The sequence below is a fragment of the Panulirus ornatus genome, chromosome 34 (genome assembly GCF_036320965.1).
Source record: "Panulirus ornatus isolate Po-2019 chromosome 34, ASM3632096v1, whole genome shotgun sequence".
NCBI lineage: Eukaryota > Metazoa > Arthropoda > Malacostraca > Decapoda > Palinuridae > Panulirus > Panulirus ornatus.
The window spans coordinates 312,104-327,246 of record NC_092257.1 but is presented as its reverse complement, the minus strand read 5'-3'; the positions used below and the strand labels follow the sequence as shown (position 1 = coordinate 327,246).

Genomic DNA, 15,143 nt, shown 5'->3' with positions numbered 1-15,143 from the left:
GGGTGGAGTAGCTATATCGTAGGGGAGTATAGATAGTGTAGTGGGGAGAGAAACCTTGGGTGGAGTAGCTATATCGTAGGGGAGTATAGATAGTGTAGTGGGGAGAGAAACCTTGGGTGGAGTAGCTATATCGTAGGGGAGTATAGATAGTGTAGTGGGGAGAGAAACCTTGGGTGGAGTAGCTATATCGTAGGGGAGTATAGATAGTGTAGTGGGGAGAGAAACCTTGGGTGGAGTAGCTATATCGTAGGGGAGTATAGATAGTGTAGTGGGGAGAGAAACCTTGGGTGGAGTAGCTATATCGTAGGGGAGTATAGATAGTGTAGTGGGGAGAGAAACCTTGGGTGGAGTAGCTATATCGTAGGGGAGTATAGATAGTGTAGTGGGGAGAGAAACCTTGGGTGGAGTAGCTATATCGTAGGGGAGTATAGATAGTGTAGTGGGGAGAGAAACCTTGGGTGGAGTAGCTATATCGTAGGGGAGTATAGATAGTGTAGTGGGGAGAGAAACCTTGGGTGGAGTAGCTATATCGTAGGGGAGTATAGATAGTGTAGTGGGGAGAGAAACCTTGGGTGGAGTAGCTATATCGTAGGGGAGTATAGATAGTGTAGTGGGGAGAGAAACCTTGGGTGGAGTAGCTATATCGTAGGGGAGCATAGATAGTGTAGAGGGAGAGAAGCATAGGGTGGAGTAGCTATATCGTAGGGGAGTATAGATAGTGTAGAGGGAGAGAAGCATAGGGTGGAGTAGCTATATCGTAGGGGAGTATAGATAGTGTAGTGGGGAGAGAAACCTTGGGTGGAGTAGCTATATCGTAGGGGGAGTATAGATAGTGTAGTGGGGAGAGAAACATAGAGGTGGGAGTGCCTGAAGTATTTACTCATGATGAATATTGAAAACATTCAAATGTGATGAAGTCGTACTTTATTACCTTATATTGTATAGATGCTACTGCTTGTGTTGCTTGTATTGCATCTGTCACTGACAGCGCTGCTGTTCTTCTTGCCAACACTGTTAGAATGATCATGTTATTATTATCATCATTATAAATATTACAATAATCATAATAACTCATGTTGAAAGCCAACTATACATTTCCAACCCACACTTGTGTTCAGGTTCTTCACGTAAACAATGTGGTGTTGCTGTTGTCCCGGTCCATGCGGTACCCCAGCAGTGGTTCCTGGACCAGGTCCACCCCATCCTGTTTAAAGACCATGGTCCGCAGTAGTAGGGAGGGGGAGGGGAGGGGTTAGCTTGTTCCTGAAGGAGGCCTCATCTGCATCCCACAGGGCCTTCTAACATGGTCTTCTGGGACCTTAAATGGTCTGTGTTGTCCTCACCATGGTACATGGACTCCCACAATGGTCATCTTGCTCCAAAAATCTGATCCCTTCTTGTTCCAGTCATGCGTCCTCTCCCCCATCTCTCCTTTCCTTCTCCCCTCATGCAGCCTCTCACTCCTGGTCCTTCTCCCCCTCCCTGAGATGCTCGGGGCGGGGCGGGGCGGGGCGGGGCGGGTCGATAATATCCTGGTCATATTACACTATAAAGATGATAGCCGAATGAATAATGAATAAGACCACGTGACTCCAATAGTGATGCTGGTATGATGAGGTCAGCTGGCCCAACACGGGGGATGCTGTGGAGCAGGAGGGGAGGAGAGAGGATGTTGAGGCGGACGAGGGGAGAATAGTGGTGAGAAGTGAGGGATGCTGGACCGGTGAGTGTAGGAGGCGGTGAACCTGTAAGTGCAGGAGGGAGTGGACCAGTGAGTGCAGGAGGGAGTGGACCGGTGAGTGCAGGAGAGAGTGGACCGGTGAGTGCAGGAGGGAGTGGACCGGTGAGTGCAGGGGGGAGTGGGGCAGTGAGTGGAGGCAGGAGGTGGAGGTGACGACAAGGTTATGGTAAGAGGGTTAGGAGTTGGGGCCAGGCTGGTACACTGTGGTATACGTATAGTGATGTTGTGGTGGTGAGTGTGGTCATGTGGCTGGACTGTGGGGGTGTTCTGATGAACGTAGGCTTGCGATCCTGAGTGTAGGAGGTCGTGGTAGTAAGCAGACATGTTGGATGGTGATGAAGGGACGTCTTACGCTGGGCTAAAGTTCCCTTGACGCGTGGCTGTGGTATGGACCCAAGTTGTCCTGGTCACACAACACGCAACTTAGCAACTTGATGATGGCATGGGTATGGCACGTGGTCGATGGTCGTGGGTTAAGTCTGGTTGCCTCAGGCAGTGGTCGAGGGCAAGTGGTCCTACCTCGGAACGTGTTTCTACAACACATTAAGCCTCGGCTCATGTTGATCCCTTCAACACGCCGGCACGACCCTTGGGTACGATAGTCCCACCATTAAACATGAGTCGTACCTTCGTGATCAAGGGTCGTATCTTCAAGATCAAGAGTCGTACCCTCGTGATCAAGGGTCGTATCTTCAAGATCAAGAGTCGTACCCTCGTGATCAAGGGTCGTACTGTCGTAGTCAAGGTTTTTGTTGTAGCGTCTTCCTCTGGCCATAGGTAGAACACTGTAGTCTATCAGTCTACTGTATACCGGTGGTTTCTTAAGTATGTCTCACCTTCCTGCTGCTCTCCTTTATTGAACATCTTTTTCATTATTGAATTTATGAAGAAAGTGGGTGACTGTGTTGTTGACTGGTTGGTAAGAATTTTCAGTGTATGTATGGATGATGGTGAGGTGCCTGGGGATTGGCGGAATACATGCATAGAGCCATTGTTCAAAGGCAAAGGGGATAAAGGTGATTGTCCAAACTACAGAGGTATAATGGATAAAGGTGATTGTCCAAACTACAGAGGTATAATGGATAAAGGTGATTGTCCAAACTACAGAGGTATAAGTTTGTTGAGTATACCTGGTAAGTTGTATGGGAGGGTATTGACTAAGAGGGTGAAGGCATGTACAGAGTATCAGATTGGGGAAGAGCAGTGTGGTTTCAGAAGTGGTAGAGGATGTGTGGATCAGGAGTTTGCTTTGAAGACTGTGTGAGAAATACTTAAAAAGCTGATGGATTTGTATGTGGCATTTATGATTCTGGAGAAGGCATATGATGGAGTTGATTTTCAACATTTCCAAGCCAGTCACTCACTTTACCCTTATGCTTTGCTTCACTCAGAGGCAGAACATCTAGGATTTCTGCCTCAAACATACTACCTACCTCTCCTTTCTTCTCATCTTGGTTATATCCACACACATTCAAACACCCCAGCCTGAGCCTTCGACGAGGATGAGCACTCCCCGCTTACCTCCTTCATCTGTTCCAGCTCTTAGAAACTAAAATACAAGAAGGGAGGAGGGGGTCCAGCGGTAATGGTTGGTCCAGTGGTTGTACACTGGTGGTGGTAATGGTTGGTCCAGTGGTTGTACACTGGTGGTGGTAATGGTTGGTCCAGTAGTTGTACACTGGTGGTGGTAATGGTTGGTCCAGTGGTTGTACACTGGTGGTGGTAATGGTTGGTCCAGTGGTTGTGTACATCGTCATCTGAAGGTAAACTGATGAGTGAGGTCAACTGAATAATATGTCAGACGTAGGAAGAATAACCACTGGGTATAAGAACATGAGCAAGACCACTGAGAACCTGGCTAGTCACACACACACACACACACAGAGGGAGCCACCTTCCACTGTGCTATATAAAACTTACTAAAAGATCGCAACCACTTACGTCAGAGTCAGATTTGCACTTTACCCCCAAACGTATGGCCAGTCACATGACGTCTTCTGCTCCGACAGTTGGCCTTTATTTATCAATAACCGAAAGGTTATAGTTGGTTAGGTTCTGGATGGTGGGATACGCCTGTACTGACCTCACGTGGGGATCCTGGAGGACTGGAGGGGAGGAGGGGCTTAGGTGGCCTGGTGGGGGAGGGGCTCTTATGGTGGGGGTTGTGGGAGGGGTCTGGTGGAGGAGGGGAGGTGCTCTAGTGCAGGAGGAGGGGAGGGGTTGTGGAGGGAGGAGGGGAGGGGTTGTGGAGGAGAGGAGGGGAAAGAGGTTGGGGTTGTGGGGGGGGGGGGGGGAGTCTCCACTCCAGCCACAGAGAAATAACGGTGAGTGTGGGGGGAGCGGGGGGGGAGCGGGGGTGAGGGAGGGAGGTGGCGACGCCTGCTGCATGTTGAAGAAGGTGTGCTGACACCACGCTGCGCGCTGTGACTTGACCACCACATTGCCAACACCGTTGTCAAGAACCACCGTACCACGATCTCGACCCCACTACCACAGTTTGCCACACCACATGATCACTGTCAGTACGGAGGGTCTTGACGAGTCTTGACCACCATGGTGTAACCCGGACATAAAACGGCTTAGCCTTTGACCTGACTCCACAGGCCAGGCCATTTGACCCAAGGCTTGCCACATGGTTTTCAAAGGTCTGATGATCAGTGTAAGCATAGTGATAACGTGGTAGAGGCAGGTAGTGACGTGGTAGAGGCAGGTAGTGACGTGGTAGAAGCAGGTAGTGACGTGGTAGAGGCAGGTAGTGACGTGGTAGAGGCAGGTAGTGACGTGGTAGAAGCAGGTAGTGACGTGGTAGAGGCAGGTAGTGACGTGGTAGAGGCAGGTAGTGACGTGGTAGAAGCAGGTAGTGACGTGGTAGAGGAAGCAGGTAGTGACGTGGTAGAGGCAGGTAGTGACGTGGTAGAGGCATCTAGAGATTCCTGTATATAATCATAAGAACGCACCAGATGCTCATATAACCTAACCTAACGTGCACATGGTCTGGTGGGCTGCCAGCCACTACACCAGTCTGCCTCCTCCCCTCACAGTAAAGTTACCTTCTAACTTTTGACCCACTTTGACTTAAAACGTGTCCTTCACCGCCGTCACCAGCACTCGGAAAGTTCTTTAAATTATATATGAGTCTACTTTAAACCTGGTGAGGCTAGGACCAGGGCAGGAGGGACCTGGTGAGGCTAGGACCAGGGCAGGAGGGACCTGCTGAGGCTAGGACCAGGGCAGCAGGGACCTGGTGAGGCTAGGACCAGTGCAGGAGGGCCTGCTGAGGTTAGGACCAGGGCAGCAGGGACCTGGTGAGGCTAGGACCAGGGCAGCAGGGACCTGGCGAGGCTAGGACGAGGGCAGGAGGGACCTGGTGAGGCTAGGACCAGGGCAGCAAGGGCCTGGTGAGGCTAGGACCAGGGCAGCAGGGACCTGGTGAGGCTAGGACCAGGGCAGCAAGGGCCTGGTGAGGCTAGGACCAGGGCAGCAAGGGCCTGGTGAGGCTAGATGAAGTGTCTGGATCAGAAGTGGTCGTGCGTGCGGTCCAGTACATACATCACCAACACCACCACACGGACGTGTCCGGTGTTACCATGCTGGCGCGCACGTTCCTCAGACTCAGGTAAGGAGGACAGTGTACAGCATCATGTGTAACATTACCAGATGAATAGCACCTACCTGTACTGCTGGGTGTACAGCTCCAGCTGGCACCTACCTGTACTGCTGGGTGTACTGCTCCAGCTGGCACCTACCTGTACTGCTGGGTGTACAGCTCCAGCTGGCACCTGCCTGTACTGCTGGGTGTACAGCTCCAGCTGGCACCTGCCTGTACTGCTGGGTGTACTGCTCCAGCTGGCACCTACCTGTACTGCTGGGTGTACGGCTCCAGCTGGCACCTGCCTGTACTGCTGGGTGTACTGCTCCAGCTGGCACCTACCTGTACTGCTGGGTGTACAGCTCCAGCTGGCACCTACCTGTACTGCTGGGTGTACAGCTCCAGCTGGCACCTACCTGTACTAAGCGGACAGGTGGAGAAGAGAATGGTAGGAGAAGGAGGGAAGTAGGGGAGGGAAGCTGGGGAGGGAAGCTGGGGAGGGAAGCAGGGAAGCAAGGTAGGGTGACCGCAGGACAAAAAAAAGATATCCTTCGATGGGAGGGGAGGGTAAGGGGGGGGGGGGGGGTACACAGAGAGTAGGTCTGGATAAAACACCATCCTGGGGCGGAGGGAGGGAGGGAGGGAGGGAGGGAGGGAGGGAACCCGAGATATACGTACAGGGGTTTTAGCCAGTGTTGGTAAACAGTGGTGTTAGGAAAGGTTATCTTAGTGGCAGGGGAGCGTTGTGTGGCAGCGTCCACCTTGTCCTGCCTCCACCGCAATATTTCTCTCGTCTTTATTATATTGATCACGTGTTGTCTTCCTCTCCTCCCTCCTGTTTTTGTTTACGTTCTTGGATGTGTTTACTGGTGTTGATCGTCTGCCATCCTCCATCGCTTCCTCTGTCATCTTAGTTTACACTCACTCACCTTCTTCATCTCCGGGACATTCACATTGTTCTCCGTGTGTCTTCCCATCTCCTCACACTGTCTCCTCTCGTCTTCCCCTGGTGGATATGTGGTCACGGGGGTGAGGGTAGGCAGGGTCACTAGTGTCTGACTGGGGATATGTGAACATGGAAGTAGCCATAAGACTTACCTCGTTCAGCAGAGTTGCCTCCTCTTCCAACTTGCTGAGGACTGTTCCCTTCAAGTGTCAGGCTGACCTGTACCTCGCAACAGCCCAAGTCTCCCCAGGATCATCCCTTCTCATAACCCCGTCTTGCCCCAGCTGCCTACCTGGATCTTCCCTTCTCATAACCCCGTCTTGCCCCAGCTGCCTACCTGCCTGATCCTTCTTCAGCGGCTGAAGGTACATACCTGTCAATAACCTTACTTGGTTCAGGAGCTGTTCCACCGAGCATTATGAAAGGTTCTCTTATTATATAACACCGGAATCACTCGACAAGAGATCACCAGTCTGAACCCAACCTACCATACACTCGGCTGACCTGCAGTATTGTGACACAAACATTATGGCTGTGAGCATCTAGGCTGACAACCACCGCTGATGGCCGAGGTCTGAGCCTGGCAGGAGTCTTCATCATCATCATCATCATCACCATCATCATCATCATCATCATCACCATCATCATCACCATCATCATCATCATCATCATCATCACCATCATCATCATCATCATCATCATCATCACCATCATCATCATCATCATCATCATCATCATCATCACCATCATCATCATCATCATCATCATCATCATCATCATCATCATCATCATCATCATCATCATCACCATCATCATCATCATCATCATCATCATCATCATCATCATCACCATCATCATCATCATCATCATCATCACCATCATCATCATCATCATCATCATCATCATCATCACCATCATCATCATCACCATCATCATCATCATCATCATCATCATCATCATCATCACCATCATCATCATCATCATCATCATCATCATCATCATCATCACCATCATCATCATCATCATCATCATCACCATCATCACCATCATCATCATCATCATCATCATCATCATCATCATCACCATCATCATCATCATCATCATCATCATCATCATCATCATTATCATCATCATCACCATCATCATCATCCTCATCCTCATCATCATAGTCTCTCCCATACGTTACTTTCAAATGATAATTGTTTAAACTGTTATATTTCGTAAGTATTATCATTATTGATATTAGTATTATTATTATTATCATTATTATTATTATCATCATTATTATTATTATTATTATTATTATTATTATTATTATTATTATTATGATTCACATACCTATCTTCCTCAAACATTCAGGCCCCAGTACCATAAGGCCTTCATTATTTCATTGTTCAATTTTCGCCTTTTCCTTGTTTGCTCCACGTCTGTATGTAGATCATATCTTCACTCCTCCCTCTACATACGTCTAGATCATTTCAGCACACAATGGTGGGCTTTCTCACTCAGACTGCTCCCACTACCTACCCTCTCTCTCTCATAATGTCATCTCTCACATGATCAACACACAACAAGATTTCCTTAGCAACACATTTCCAGCACATTCACCTTCCTCCTCCACTTTACCTAAGCCTCAGTGCTTGTAACCATACATTACTGTCGCCACTGTACACCTTCAGATAGACTTATCTTTACCTTTGTAAACAATGACTTCTTCCACACCTTCCTTAACCGGGAGCCACTCACCCTCCTCTCTCCCTATCCATGTGTGTGTGTGTGTGTGTGTGTGTGTGTGTGTGTGTGTGTGTGTGTAATCATAGTAGATAGACCTACCTAGCTGTAGGTAGACAGTGTCAAGCATGGCTGGCACTGGTGCAGCCATGACACTAAACCTAATTTTCTCTTTTATTTCATCCACAGCAAGATCAGCAGCTCGGAGGTCCCGCGCGACAGGTCAGTGCCAACCAGCCACCATCTCCTCACACGTTTTCCTTAATTCACAAACTGTCTGGTGGGTGATGATTTGAGGGGGGGGGGGGCAGGGAGTGTCATATCTGGCAGCTGGTGGAGGGTCGACCCCCACCAGCTGCCACCAGTGACGCATTACCCACCAGGACGATGGAGGCCACAACATGTGACCCCTGGCTGCCAGACGTGGGTGCTAACCATCGCCCTGTAATAATCATAATGACCTGTAAGTTAATGCACAGATTACCCCGACCCGGTAATGATGTCATCATCATTATCATCAGGACTGACTTACCAGCTCTCGACCAGCTCTGTGCGAAACCCACTTCCCTTACACCTGTCGACCAGGGTCAGTATTATCAGAGGACGTCACGTTAACATGTGGAAGGTAAAGAGAAAAGGGAAGGTGGAGAACATGCTGAGTGATGCTGGCGGGTCAGTATAGTGCAGCTGGGGAGGGCGCTTCAGCCCAACATGCTGAGTGTCATTGTATAACTTGATCCATCATTCAGCCAGCCCCTCTATCACTAACCCTTTCTACCCATGCCAATCTGACGCTGTTTCGTTCCTCCCACTGTTCCTTTACTTTTAACACTCTTCCGTTTCATGTCTTTCCTCCCATTTCCCTCCTTCTGACACTGTTCCGTTCCATGTCTTCTTTCCTACTGTTCCCTTCGTTGTAAACAGTGGTTCGTTCTGTCTTATCTCGTCAACTGTTGCCCATACTCACATTTCCTTCATTTACATTTTCCCTTTCTACCCATTCTGTTTATTTCGCATTTTACTTCCTCTCCTTCTCACCAGTTTACTCTTCTTTCAGTTTCTTCGTCTGTTTGGTTTCCTTCCATCTCCTCTTTATTGAACGCGTTCCTTTAACACAGCTGGAGTTGTGCCAGACAAACACAGCGTGTCAACTGCGGGGCCTGACGGGGCTTGGTGGGGCACGGCCAGTATCGTGTGTATGTCTCCCCGTGTCTCCCCCATCCTCCTCCCACACCGCAGCCAGACCAAAACTTACCCCTTCATCCCGCTGGTGGTAACCTGACACTCCCACACGGCTTTGTTTACCACATCAAATACCGAGAGATCATGTGTGGCGGACGGCGGCAGCGGCGGCGCTCCGCTCCTTGAGGCGCCCTCGCCGCTCTAATGACCAACCTCCATTAGCTAATGAAGCTCTGCAGACGACCAGGACCTCACAGCCCTGTCGTCCTGATGACCGGAGTCAGTCATACACCCGTCCCGGCCATCCATCCTGGTCCTGTCATCACGGGGATAGATGCCTCCTACAGTCGTCCCGGTCATCCATCCTGGTCCTGTCATCACGGGGATAGATGCCTCCTACAGTCGTCCCGGTCATCCATCCTGGTCGTACCACCGCCGGGGTTCTCCGTACAACATCCTCACCCATCATCCACTTGGTGCCCTTGGCCATCATCCAGCAGCTTAGCTGGCCAGGTGGCCACCACTGGCCCTCTCCTCCATCCATCCATCGGGCTGGCAGCGATACTCAACCACTCTGACATCTCTGCCTCATCCACCCACTCCTTCACCTACCCTGACGTGAGACCCATCAACCCCCAGCCACCCAGCGCCCAACCAGGAGCCTCCCGCCAGCCCTCGTCAGTCAGGACATATACAGAATCTTTCATTACTACATTACCGGCCGGAAATTTCGATCAATTACTTCCAGCCGCACACCAAGAGGGCACCCTTCTTCAACTGTAGGAGCCCTGTCCTCGCCGTCGACTGTAGGAGCCATGTCCTTCCCGTCCATTGTCAGGCTCCTGTCCTTCTTACGTCCTCTCTCAACTCTCAGGTTCCCGGTCCTGCCTCCTCTAGTACCCGGAGAACTACATCTTCATTCACTGTATCGTTCGTCTTTCCTCCAACACTTTCTCTAACACCATGCTTAACCAGTGCATTGTTGCTCCAACGCTCTCCTATAACCTGGTTACTGGCAACCACATCCTTCATCTCGTATCATAAGTATTGTCTGACCCTCAACCATCCCTGTTCCTAACACGACTACAAACCCCTGCATCAGGGCATCCCTCTCTCCCAGCCTCCAGACAACACCCATCTTCCTGCCCCATCATCATCTCCAACACTTCGCCTGCCGGAGACAAAGTTTCTCCCCCACACTCCCATCCGTCGTGACGTCTCCTACATTACTATTTCACCAGTTCCCTTACACACGCTCCTCCCTCACGTCGCTACACATCCATCATTCTTACTCACGCTCCTCCCTCACATCGCGACACATCCATCATTCTTACACACGCTCCTCTCTCACATCGCTACACATCCATCATTCTTACACACGCTCCTCCCTCACATCGCTACTCATCCATCATTCTTACACACGCTCCTCCCTCACGTCGCTACACATCCATCATTCTTACTCACGCTCCTCCCTCACGTCGCTACACATCCATCATTCTTACACACGCTCCTCCCTCACGTCGCTACACATCCATCAATCTTACTCATAACTTTACTATTTTCCCGTAAGTCTTACCCTTGACTCATCCCACCACAATAGTCTTACCCATAATCCTACCTTCCTCCCCTACAGTCTTACCCATAATCCTACCTTCCTCCCCTACAGTCTCACCCATAATCCTACCTTCCTCCCCTACAGTCTTACCCATAATCCTGCCTTCCTCCCCTACAGTCTCACCCATAATCCTACCTTCCTCCCCTACAGTCTTACCCATAATCCTACCTTCCTCCCCTACAGTCTTACCCATAATCCTACCTTCCTCCCCTACAGTCTCACCCATAATCCTACCTTCCTCCCCTACAGTCTTACCCATAATCCTACCTTCCTCCCCTACAGTCTTACCCATAATCCTACCTTCCTCCCCTACAGTCTTACCCATAATCCTACCTTGCTCCCCTACGGTCTCACCCATAATCCTACCTTCCTCCCCTACAGTCTTACCCATAATCCTACCTTCCTCCCCTACAGTCTTACCCATAATCCTACCTTCCTCCCCTACAGTCTCACCCATAATCCTACCTTCCTCCCCTACAGTCTTACCCATAATCCTACCTTCCTCCCCTACAGTTTTACCCATAATCCTACCTTCCTCCCCTACAGTCTCACCCATAACTTTAACCTGCTCCCCTGCAGACTTGCACATAGTCTTACACTTCAGTTCCACACTTACCCATGGCCTTACCCTCTTCTCTCACATCTTTATCCTCAACTTTAACCTCCTTTCCTTTACTCACCCACATCCCTCCCTTCCCATCCCACACTCTCACTCTGTCCCACAAACTTACCTTCTTGTCCCATGATCTGAACAACAACTATTCCTTCTTTCCCGCCACCCTGGCCTGCCTCCCCACACTCCTTTCCTTCTGTCTTGTTACTCTCTCACACGCTCCCTGTGTCCAACCCCTTTCACCATCCACCCTGTGTCCAACGCCTGTACAGTTCCTCTGCTCTCACTTCACCTCCTCATTGCCCTCACCGATGTTTCCTCTGATTTCCTTCCCTGTTGGCAACCGTCACCACTGTTACCATACACCGTCCCCCGTCTTTCCCAACAATCTTACATCCTCGCCTCCCATCTACTTTCTCCCCCTTTTCCGTCCTCCTCCCACGTACCTCACACTCCCTGCAGTCCCCTCTCCCACTCACTCTCCCTCCCTCCGCTGTGCCCCTCTTCCCGTCTCACTGGGCGAGGCCATTAGAGGGTGGTCTTGGGTGCGGAAACCCGGTCATATGATCAAGTGTTGGGGAGGCTGTCGACCGGGTCTTGTGGCCTTCATGACGACGCTCCTCCCGCCGCCGGGGAGAGCAACAGGGGAAACAAAAAATCGGGAGAAGACGGGTGGGGAGAAAGGTTTAGGGTCGTCAGTTTTGGCCTGTGGACCTCCTGACGCTGCCGACTCTTAAGCTGACGGTGCGGGGAGGGAAGGTGGAGGGTGGCAAGGGGAGAGGATGGGGAGGACGGGGCAAGGTGTGAGGGGGGGGGGGGGAGTGGGGGAGGTAAGGCCTAACATTCATCACGAGTGAAAAATTCCTTTACAACGAAAGTGGAAAAACAAGACGAGTTATGCAGGATGACACCAGCTGGTCCAGGTCGAGGGAGGGAACGCTTACATCACAAGACGTGGCAGACACACGAGGTGTAAACATGACCTGATGGTGACGGCAGGAGCAACGTGGATGACTGTGGCGGTCCGGGGCACATCCACTGCTGAGGGAGGCTCCAGCCATCCATTCATGTCCTAGGTGAACAATGCTTAGCTGAGCGTAGCTGGGAACAACTTCACGACACACACACACACACACACACACACACACACACACACACACACACACACACACACACAGACACCCTCCTGCTCAACCAGGGGAGGGTAGGGGATAAGAGGGGGTAGGGATGAGGGGAGGATAGGCGGATAAGGGGAGGGTTAGTAGACCTGGCCTCCTAGGTACTGTACTGCCGGGTGGGGCAGGTGAGGCTTGCGTTATGTAGTTGCTGATGCTGTTGAGGTCACAGACAACAGTTGCCACCAGTACAGGTAGCCCCAGGTACCCCGGTCCACCAGTACTGGTAAACCTCAGGTACCAGTTTGTGAGGTGAGTGGTCGTCTGAGGTGTGGTGTGGGGCATACAGCTCATCCTGGACAAGGAACGTTTTCCTGTACGTTTGTGTCATGATAGAGAGTTAGGAGGAGGGTGGCCTGACCTGCTGGTTCCCTCACCATGACACCGCTGGTCAGTGTGACGGATGCTGGGACGGAATAGGTGATGATGGTACAAGGGTAGGGCTTGGGGGAGAGGGGGAGGGAGAAAGTCTGAGGTAAGGAAGCTGGATAGTTGAAGGAAGGGGGAAGAAGAGGGGAGTGAGAGAACCCAAAACGTCAGAGAAGACCAAAGGAGCAGACAAGGGAAAGCAAAGGAGAGAGGGTGGGAGAAGTAGAGACGAAACAGGAGCTAGGGAAGAGGAAGAGATAAGGAGCGGAAGGGTGAGGATGGCTGGAAGGAAGGGTAGGAAAGGTGTTGGAGTGGTGGAGGGTGGTGGGGAGAGGCCATCATGTGTACTGGAGCGTGTAGGTGATAAGGCCTGCTGGCCTGGCCTGGCCTGGCCTGGTCTGGTCTGAGCCCTCGCAGCCAGGCGGTACGGACCGTCCATGTGAGGTGTCTCTGGTGAGGTCGGGGGGGCACGTGTGTCCGCTGTACCCCCCACAGTGTGACCCAATGTGTCACTTGATGATGTTGTGGGTCTCCACTGATGAACGGGTCTTTGCATTATGAATATATTTCTTTGTTAACTTCTGGCGGGGATGACGCGAGGGAAATATCTTGGCTGATACATATTAGTTATTTTTCGTCTTGAGTTTCATTATTACGTGTTAACTGTTTGGTTGTTTAATAACCCTGCCGCATCGACGTTGTTGACAACTTCCCTCTGAGCCACAACTACACATTGATAAAAGTAATGAGATTAAACCTGTAAAACTCAGCAGGAGCTGAAGCACGAGTTAGTACATCTGAAAGCCAAGTAAGACACCCTGTGTCACCCAGACCCAACCAGGGGGATCTGTGTCACCCAGACCCAACCAGGGACACCTGTGTCACCCAGACCCAACCAGGGGGATCTGTGTCACCCAGACCCAACCAGGGACACCTGTGTCACCCAGACCCAACCAGGGGGATCTGTGTCACCCAGACCCAACCAGGGACACCTGTGTCACCCAGACTTAATCCTGAGGATACAATATGAAATCTCTGACAACCAAACCAAACTCTGGTAGCCCAACATTGAAGAAAAGACAAGTAGACCAAATTCCCAGAGGTGAACCCTGGCTGACAAGCGTAGCCAACATCTTCATTAATGAGAGGGAAGCAAGTACGAGCGGCGGGCGGTGAAGGAGCCGGCCGCCCAAACCAACCAACAAAAGGCCGACAAGCAAACAACAACATGAGCGGCGGCCAGGGAGCTCGTAACGACGCCAGCTAAAGAGATCAGCTATTGAAGAGAGTCAATACTGGGGGAGGGGGTGGGGGTGGGGGGGGCTAGGGTTGTAGAGAGACGAGGGGGGGGTGGAGGGGGAGGTCATAGGGATTGGTGGGGGAAGCTGAGGGTGTAGAAGTAAGGCTCTGCTGTTCCACTGTGCTGTACATTGTTCAGTGTGTGAGTGGTGAACGTGCTGCTGCTTCATAAGGTTTACTGCTGAAGCTTCGCCACACGAGCAGTGACCGTTATCCTGCTGCTTCTCTCGTACACATAAGTTGTGCAAATTGCTTCATGCCTTTACCACCAGTACCACAGTGTACCATCATGACGGTGCTGCTCCAGCTGTACCTGCAGGAGGTACACACACCTCACTCTTGCTGTCTCATTTATTCCAATTTTTGCTCCATTTCCTCCTCAACAGTCTGGTGGGTCTTCCATCAGGAACTTTGAGTGCTCTTAAGCAATTTAATCTCTCTCTCTCTCTCTCTCTCTCTCTCTCTCTCTCTCTCTCTCTCTCTCTCTCTCTCTCTCTCTCTCTCTCTCTCTCTCTCTCTCTCTCTACCACATTAGTTACCCTCCCATTATCCGTCTACCAATTTGTCTGTGTCTGTCTGTCTTTCTGTCTGTCTGTGCGTCTCTTTCTATTTTTCTATCAGTCTATCGATCATTCTTTATGTACCACCATTTTTATCTCTCTATCTGTCTGTCTATCGATCTATATATCTCTATAACAGTCTATCTGTCATCGACCTATCTCTTTCATTTGGTGTTCTCCTCCTCCACCTCCTCTCTCACTATCATGCTCCTCTCTACATCAGTGTGGTGTTGCTGTGGTCTGCCCCGTGTTAGCGCCACCATCTTCCCCTCCTGCATCGTCTGCTCCACCAAGTCTGGCTCGCTCATTACCTGCCTCTCTCT

The 15,143-nt window shown here is 50.9% G+C and overlaps 1 protein-coding gene across 1 annotated transcript in view; it reads left to right on the top strand.

The window, feature by feature from the left end:
* Window positions 1–15,143, top strand: part of VGlut (Vesicular glutamate transporter) — a 191,002-nt gene that overhangs the window by 62,947 nt on the left and 112,912 nt on the right. Inside the window, exon 3 of the mRNA XM_071682119.1 lies at window positions 8,197–8,229. Coding sequence (XP_071538220.1) covers window positions 8,197–8,229 — 33 coding nt within the window. The remainder of the gene's footprint in view (window positions 1–8,196; window positions 8,230–15,143) is intronic.